Source organism: Hyperoodon ampullatus, assembly GCF_949752795.1.
Source record: "Hyperoodon ampullatus genome assembly, chromosome: 4".
NCBI lineage: Eukaryota > Metazoa > Chordata > Mammalia > Artiodactyla > Ziphiidae > Hyperoodon > Hyperoodon ampullatus.
Genome location: NC_136917.1, coordinates 2,538,705 through 2,547,550, shown reverse-complemented (window position 1 = coordinate 2,547,550; position 8,846 = coordinate 2,538,705). Strand labels below are relative to the sequence as shown.

The window sequence follows — 8,846 nt, the reverse complement described above, 5'->3', positions numbered from 1 at the left end:
ATCCTCTGCCTTCCCCAGGCTGCAGGAGCCTCTCAGTCAGCTCTGGAAGCTCCGGACTGTTGCTAAGCCAGCTCTCCACCTGTCTCAAGCTCAGTGGAAATTTGCAGTGTCTCAGAGCGGGTGAACACTGCCTTCATAGACAGAGAGGCTTCAGAGGACCATCTAGTCTAGAGAACTCTGTGGATATATGGCCCAAGGCACTGAGTATGGCATACGGGGCTGTGGCCACCTGGCCTACAGTTCCCAGAGGGCATCTTTCTTCCTGCAGCAGAAGAGAGATCCCCCTGGGTGTGTCCCACCTGGGGACCCTCCCCGAAGTCTTCCAGCCCCCAAGACACACAGCCCTGCTCTGCTGTGATCTGAGAAGGGAGTGTTCCCGTTCTGTGGCCCCCAAGCTGGGTAAACTGAGTAATACTCTGGCTAGGGTTAGTCCGGAGCTTCCTCGACATTCTAGGATGGACCCAAGCAAGCACTGCCCAGTCCTTCAGCCCGTGAGTAGCACCAGCTGCCATGGGTTCAACCAACGAGGGAAAGCCGTGGATACATTTCCTAATGATAAAGAGACGAGGGTGCAGAAGTGCTTCACACTACATCTTGTTAAAGAAGTGATACTATGAGAGAATTCAGAAAGGTTTCCTCCAGTTTGGTTCCGAGGAGCCAGCAAGCTCCTTGGAGACACCGGGACGTGTATGAGCAAGTGTGGAACATGGTGGCAGAGGGGAAAGAGGTAGGCTGCACTGCAGAGATGGGGAGGCTAGTTTTCAACCATTTGGAAGGTTAAGCATCATCCCAGATGTCCCTTCACTGTTTCTTACCCCCTTACTCTGTCCCTTAGACCACATGCAGAGGTTCACACACATATACATGCACAGGTTCCAATAAAGGTTTTTAGCACCTATCCTGAGCCTCAGTGTTCTCATCCACAGAATGGGGAATGAAATAAGAAAGAGTTCTCTAAGATCTATGACTGGTGAGAATACAAAGGCTTTAGAGCTTTCCTGGACATGAAAAGCTTAAGAATTACATGTCAGGCTAGGCCCAGCTAAGGAGCTAATGTGCTTGGGTCTTGTAATTTTGGGAAGTTTAAGCTGCATGTTCACACACACAAAAAAGTGAGCTGCCACTTTTTTTTTTGGAATCAGGAATCTGACTTCATCTCCACAACACAGGAGTTGTCATCCCATGGAAAATCTCTATAAGCAAGAAAAAAAATGCTATTGATGCTATCTTTCACTGGACTTTCCAGCAGAGTGCATGCCTCCCTCATCCTTCTAGTGCACTTGGGGAAGGGGAGAGCCTCTCTGGGGAGTCCCAGGTCTGAGGCCAGGCTGGCCAGAGGTGACAAGCAAGGCCAGGGTTTGTGAAGAAAAGAGAGGCCTGGGAGAGGCTGGGAGTGCCAGCTGGCCACCACACTCATCCTCGTCACCCGCCTCACCACCTCGAAGACGGGAGTTCACGGCCTCCACTTCACTGCACTCATCTTAGTGACTGGTCACTGAGTAAATAAATCATCATTTCTCCCAAGAGTTCCATGGGGCTTGTGTCTCGGTCTGCAGATTGGCAGGAAATGTCCTGCGTCTCCAGCAGGGTTGTCACCACAAGGAAAAGAAGATTCCCAATCACTTGCTCAGAAACTTGGGGCAAACGTTTTCTCTCTCCAAGTTATCCCTCCTGTCTTCCCTCATCAATGGGGGTTGTAGAACCTCTATATTCCTCTCCACCCCACACTCAACCCCAGTACAGGATATATATATATATATATATATATATATATATATATATATATATATATATACACTTTTTTTTTTTACATTATTCTCCCTCTTTGTTTTCCCAAAACCTTTTGGAATCAGGAATCTGACTTCATCTCCACAACACAGGGGTTGTCATCCCATGGAATATCTCTATAAGCAAGAAAAAAAATGCTATTGATGCTATCTTTCCATTTTATTAGAACTTTCCGAGCATCTCTTTCTTCCTCATCTCATCCATGAGCTCTTGGATTCTTTGGTTCCTGGTCTTTTCGTATGGGCTCGGTCGTCGAGGGATTAGGTTGGGTGGCTGGACTTCATCCTCCAAGCCATGGATTTTGTAGGGCACATCCACAGCGTTGGTTTCCGGATGGTCCTCGGTGGCACCGGTGCTGGACGTATTGAGAGGCACCTCCAGGGGTGTGCCTGGCGGAGGCTGCACCTCCATGACTAGAGTGGGCACTGGGAGGGTGGGCATGAGCTCTTCAATGTCATTGTGCTTCCCAGAGGGTGGTTCTGCCCTGTCGTCCACATTGGTGAGGTTGTCTTGCAGGTTACAGGATTTGCAGCACAGCTTATTGTAGCCTGGGATGGAGCAATAGCGAGACAAGACTTCCATCCTACAGAACATTGACTTGTCACCTTGGCAGCGGCCCTCTGAAAGAGAAAAGTGGGACAAATAACCAAAGGACAGATAAGGGGGACCTTGTTCCCCCACAGGAAGCAGTTTTCTGGAGGAGGCATTTGAAAGAGCCCAGAGACAGCACAGAGGCAAGCGAGCTCACACAGAAAGCCTGTGTGGTTTTGATATCGGGCAGCCCTTGGGCAGGGTGGATCCGGGGACCCCACCCTTGAGGGCTGCCACACAAGCTGTGAGCAATGCTCCCCTCCTCTAAGCAGGCCCTGACTGAGTGCAAAGTTTTCAGTATCTCTCAAAGTCTGAGACAGAAACGAGGCCTGTCTATTCTCAGGGAGTGATTCCAAGCTCATCTTAAAGAATGGGACTTTGTCCGATCTTCACATTTGATATCCCAGTGGTAACCCCAATGACATTCTTTGGCACAGTTTGACTCTACAGTCATCTTTAAGCAGTAACTATAACAAAATTAAACCTAAAAGAACCAGTTCCTAACACCCAAAAGAGCGAATCCCAGAGCCTTGGCTGTGGCCTCACCATACGCCTCCACATTTTGTTCCCATCCTCACTCAAACTCTCCAGATGATCTTTGTTTCTGAAAAGGGACTAAAGAGAAATTAAAAATCATGCAGACTTATCTGGGATTTCTTCCACTTGCCTCAACTTACTTGAGAGCCTTATGTCCTGCCACTGCACCATCCACCACGTGGCCCTGCCACATTGAGCTTCTGGCCATTTTCCAAAGTGCTCCAGAACTTGATGCCTTCACATAGACTAATCCTTCTGCCCAGCACATCCTCCCCTTTCTTTCCCACTCAAGATCTGGTCATCCATGGTCTGTCTTGTATGGAGAGCCCTGACTCTCTGCAGAGGTCACTGTTGTCTCTCTCTTTCCCTCTTTCCTCATGGCTGCTGTCTTCTCCCTGACCTGGCTCCAACCCTGGCTGCAGCTGTATTAATATGACCCATCCAACTCCTCTTGTTCTTGCTCTCTGTCTTCTTCCTGAATTTTCATCCCCTTCCCTTTCCCTTAATACCTAATTTCACACACAACACAAAAATTGAGATGATTTACAAAAATTCATTCAACATAAAAGAATAAGTCATTTAACCGTACAACAGGGGATATTTGGTCCATTATAAATTCTTGATCACTGACTTCAGTGGGCCCAACCCTCCACCTATGTCCCCTGCTCAGTCACTCTCTATTCTTCATAATGGGCGATTCAAACTTTTCCCACATAAACCTCTGCTGTGTCCTCCTTTCCCCTCAGTCTCCCAGGTGACCTCATCTCCTATTTAAAGGAAGGAAAGAGGGGAGGTGGGCAGGAAGGAGGGAGGGAAGGGGCAGCCACTGATGGGGACCACATCTGACATGGTTACTCTGTGCACTAACACAGGGCACGCTCTACATCTGCATGTGAAGCTATGCTAGCTCACTGAAATTTCTCACAATAACAGACAAGCAGGCCGCCTTCCATTCAGGGCCCGTGGTTCTGACATCTGCCCTCTGCATGGCCATTGCTCCAGCTTATAATTTTCCCTTACAGGCTGGCAACCCACTTAGTTGGACACCGACCTCAAACTCCCGGAGCTTCAAACACTTGGATACAACAGCCTACTAGATACCCCTCAACTCCTGTGGTCCCCAAAGTGGATTCCACATGTCCGGCCCAAGCCCATGGCCTTCACTGGTGCCACCCATCTCAGAGAATGGCCCTTCATGTGCACAAGCCAGACCCCGGGCATCCCCTGTCTGGTCATCTCCAGGCCTGTCAGTATTTCCCCCGATGCTCTCAGATGTGTCCACGCTCCCCTCTGTCCTGCCTCCACAGGGCCAAGCTACCTTGCCTCTTGGCTGCAACATGGTAAGAGCTTCCTGTCTGCCTGCCTGTCTCCATTCTTCCTCCTTCTTATTTAGCTATCCTGCTGCAAGCAGAATGATGTTCTTCAGTCGGAGATGTGACCATGTCACCGTCCAGACTGAAGCCCTTGTATTGCTCCTCCATTGTTTTCAGGGCAAGGACCCGTCCCTTTCACCTCTGCAGTCTCATTCAGGCCTTGATTGCCTTGCTCTTCAGTGTGCTCTCTGTGGCCACAGGGCCTTTGCACATACTGTGCCTCCCCTCTTCCTCTTATCCCCGAGGCTCAGCTGAAACACATCTTCCTCAGGCAAGCATCCCTTGACCTCCCTTGGAGGTTAAATCCCCCAGTATGTGGTCTTATGGTGCCATGGGTCTCCCCTTCCCAGCATTCCACCCCAGCTACCAAGTCCACATTTAGTTGTCGGATAAGGTAACTAATGCCTGACTTTTTCATTATCCTGAAGCTCCAAAAGGCAGAGCCCCGAGCTGTATCTGGATGCCCCTTTATACCAGAGCCTAGAACAGTGAATCGAAGAATGCATAAATGTGAAAAAGACCAATGTGAATAACTGAGCAAGTCCAAAACAAGGAAATCGTGGATTTTAGAATGTCAGTGCTATAGGGAAGAAGAATACACAGAGGCATGTATCGTTAGAGAGGGACCCAACCTGGACTCTGAGCTTCTAAGTGGCCAGAATAAGGAGGAAACATGACTAGGTGCAGGACCCAGAGTGTGAAGAGATTAGGACAGATAGGCTGTTTAGGAAAAGCCCTGGTCTTCCTAACCTTGAGATGGAGAAATAGGCCCACATGTGGAGGGGAAGGGCTAATGGCCTTGTGCTGAGGGTCGATTCCAGAAATCAGACTAAAAGATGCTGAGATGTGGCTTTTAGGATTTTAAAACCTTGGATAAAATTTTACACAGATATCCAATATCTGAGACAGATGAAACCAGAACAGTCCTGTTTGAAGCTGGGCGGGGCAGGCTCCCTTCTCCCCTCCCGGTCTCCCCACTCCCTGGCAGTCACTGAGGTAAGTGTGTGGAAACCACCATGACAGCCCTCAAGGAGACACAAGAGGACTTTGGTAATACTTGGTGCAGCGTCTCCCCCAGGCTTTGGCCATCAGCTGGGGCGGGAGGCCAGAGGCATAGGCCTCAACAAAGATGCAGCCAGGCCTAGACGTGCTGCTGGGACTGGGGTCACCCCTGCCACACAGACACCCTCTCCTGTCACCTGTGCCTCTTCCTTCACACAAATAACAAGCATCTCCCTCACTTGTCTTTCACCAGGCTGGGATCCGAGAAGCGGGTGTCACATCCGTCTAGGGTAAGGGTCTGCCAACCACTCTTGTGGGCCAAGTCGGTCCCTCCACCTGGTTTTGTAATCAGAGTTTTATTGGAGCAGCCCTGTTGGTGGCCTGCCAGCAGCTGTAGGCAAGGTGCCCTCAGCAGGGATTTCTCCTGATCTGTCTGGGCAAGGAGACTTAGTGGACGCAGTTCGTCAGACACAGTTGTCTTGGTCTCCTGTCTCTTGAGCTGGGAGTCTTTCAATGATCAGAGCTCTGGGCAGACTGACCCCAGCCACAGCTACTGTGACCCCCACCCGAAGGCTGGCACCTGGAACCCGGCCCTGTGCCCTGATGCCCATCTCCATGGCGCTGGGTGGTTGTCCTTTCTCATGACCTCCGTCCTCCCCGGAATGGGATCCCTTCATGGGAAAGGGAGGGAGAGATGCCCCCCGGCAGGACATGACCCAGACCCCAGATTAGGAGGTCCCTGGTTGGACCCTGACCTGCTGTGTGGTCCTTGTCAGCAAGGGGAGTGGACACACAGGCCCTTTGGCTCCTGAGGGTAGGCCTTGGGAGACAAGGCAGGCATAGCTGAGCACACCCGTGTGTGAATGTCGCAGGCCAGGCGCTCAGACTTTTGGCTGCCTTGCCCTTCTCCCAAGCCAGACTCTCCTAAGACAGACCTGTTCCCTCCCTGAACAGGTAGCCCAAGGCTGAGAGTGGTGTCAGGAGCCAGGGCAGTGGCCTGATGGTGGCTCAGGGCACGGTGACCTGGACACTGTCTCAGCTACTAACCCCATATTCCCACTCCACAGGCTGGGATCCCAAAGATGGGGAGAAGCTCACATGGGGCCCTTTTCCCAACTGTGAGAACTTATCCACAAGGAGACAGCCAAGGTGTTCCTGCAAGGTACTTGTTTAGCACTAAGGATTCAAAACTCAGAATGCCGGCGGGGTGTCTGCATGGGCTGCTGTCACATTTTGAAAAATGCCTGAGGAGGGGGCACGTGCCTCAGTGGGGGAGGGGCCCTCAGTATCTACGTTGGGCAAGGTAAGGGGGACAGGAAAGTCACTGGAATCAGAAACCAAGGAAGTAATGGACCAGAACGGCACCTGCAGCCCTGCAGCGCCGTCGGTCACAGAGATGAAGAGAAGGAGGCAGCAGCGTGCCAGACCCAAGCACCCAGTTTCACTGAACTTTTATTGAGTTTATTTGTGGGATGCATGACAGGAAGTCTTTCCACTGTTAGTAAGAGTAAAAGTCATTTTCACAGTCACTTTGGCACACACTAACGTCTCATAAAAAAACCAGAAAAGCAACAACAATGGAACCTATATAATACGTCATTGAATACATACAAAACACTAATAAAATATCCCTGATAAACCAAAGTGCATATAGACAGAGAGCACGATGCTCAGGACCGTATTGCACCTTCCCAGAGTCACTCATGTCACTCGCATTGCCTAAGTCAAAGTTGGAAGTTAACAGTCATGAGAATTAGTATGGGTTACACCGAGTATTTACATAACAGTAACTAGTGCCAGGGGAGGGCTGGGCGCTGTCCAGCAGGGATGCTATGAACAGGGGACGGGGCTGGGGCGAGTGGGGGCTGACCGGCGGGAGTGCTACACTGGTCACGCCCAGGGCCAGGCCAGTCGCCCTCTGGTGTAAGGCAGCGCCGGCAGCAGAGTGCCCGGGGCTCCAACAACAGTCAGCGCCGAAGGGCCGCTCGGGCCACAGAGCGGGTCTCCTTTCCACAGAGGTGAGCCCGTACCTGGGGTCATGTACAGACTGGACTGGGAAGCCTTACCCTTGACCAAGGGTGGATGAGCGGGCCGCCTCCCTCTAGATTGCACTGCCTGCCTCCTGCCTGGGTTGCTAGCAGCCAATTCCGTTACCTTTCAACTTTAAGGCATCTTCTACATAGTTTTATCTAAGCAAAAAAGCGATAAAAATTGAGGTAATTCTGTAGTTGTTCACACGGGTAGGTGGCCGCATCCACGCGAGACAGCCTTTCACTCTCACTCTCTCGCGCCCGTGCACGGGGTCGTGTGTGCACGTTGAGAAAGGCCATTGGAGCGAATGGACAGAGAATGGAAGTGGTGGTGCGTCCTGACGTCCCACTGCGGGGACACGTCCCCTGCCTCCTCTGCTTGACCTGAACCCCCAGGGGGACAGGGTACGGGGGCCAAGGGTTGTGTGAGCTGGACACAAAGGCCACAGGAAGCAGGCCACAGTCACACGAGTCAGGAGGACACACAGCACAGGGTCAGCAGCAGCAGCAACAGCAGAGGTGGCAAGGGAGCCGCCGACACACTGCCGGAAACGGGCCGGGCGCCCAGGACGGCGACGCAAAACTGCACACCTGCGAGACCCCTCTGGCCTCGCCTCGCTGGTAGGCGGCGTTTGAAAGGGGACGGGCGGGCTCCGCCTCGATTTCCGACCCGCAGCTCCAGCCTGGAGGGATGTGGCCCCGCAAGGCGGTCACCAAGTGGTCACATTCAAACTTTGGCCTCTGGCCCCTCCAGCACCGCGACAGATCTTTGCCCCTTTAAAAACCATCACCGCGAGGTCCTGGCACCCCCACAAGAGGCCGGTGCCCCGGGCCGTGCCGCTGCGAGACTGGCCCTCCCAGCCAGGCGGCTCCAAAGGGGACAGCCGAGCACAGAGGCCCGGAGAAAACAGATTCAACCAAGAGAGCGCTCAGGAAGAGTCAGGGCAGGTTTCCATAGAAAGAGAGGAGCGGAGCCCACGGCAAGCTCCACAAGGCGCAGGGCATGCACTGGAGGGCAGAGACAGAGTTATAAACGGGCCGGTTACTTGACGAGGTCTTCTGGACTGGTGAGTTGGGGTCCGGTCGGGACAGCCACTGAACTACGTAGCTCTTCTTGGACGGATCAGAGACGTTTCCTAGAGGGAAAAGAAAGGAGTCTTGGCTGCTGGGGCACCAGGTCTGGGCACCCAACCCACCCACCCCAGGCAGAAGGGCTCCCTGGATTCTGGCATCCCAGGGAGGGGGTGACCGGAGGGCCCCAACTCCCCAGGGTGTCCTGCAAGCCCTCCTTCGGCGCAGATGGGCCCCAAGCACCCTGTCTAGGCCCAGTCCTGACTCTCCCACACCAAGCATCCGGGTCTCAGCTGCGCAGAGTAGCTTCAGCTACTGTCCCCACACGCAGGCCCTACCAGTGCCTCCTTATCTCTGTACTGACCTCCAAGTCCCCGCCGTGCCCTGCTCTGGGCTGAGCAGCGCCCTGACTGCTGGCTCTGGAAGTGCTGGGAACAAGTGAATCCCGGCTGTA

At 52.7% G+C, this 8,846-nt stretch overlaps 1 protein-coding gene across 1 annotated transcript in view; it reads right to left on the bottom strand.

Moving 5' to 3' along the window:
• Positions 1-1,932: 1,932 nt before the first annotated feature.
• The window catches only part of ADAMTS2 (ADAM metallopeptidase with thrombospondin type 1 motif 2), a gene marked incomplete at its 5' end in the record, with an annotated part of 229,139 nt that continues 222,225 nt past the window's right edge, over positions 1,933-8,846 (bottom strand). The window contains 2 exons of the mRNA XM_079704077.1: positions 1,933-2,408; positions 8,368-8,457. Of these exons, the coding sequence (XP_079560203.1) occupies positions 1,951-2,408; positions 8,368-8,457 (548 nt within the window). The 3' untranslated portion in view covers positions 1,933-1,950. The remainder of the gene's footprint in view (positions 2,409-8,367; positions 8,458-8,846) is intronic.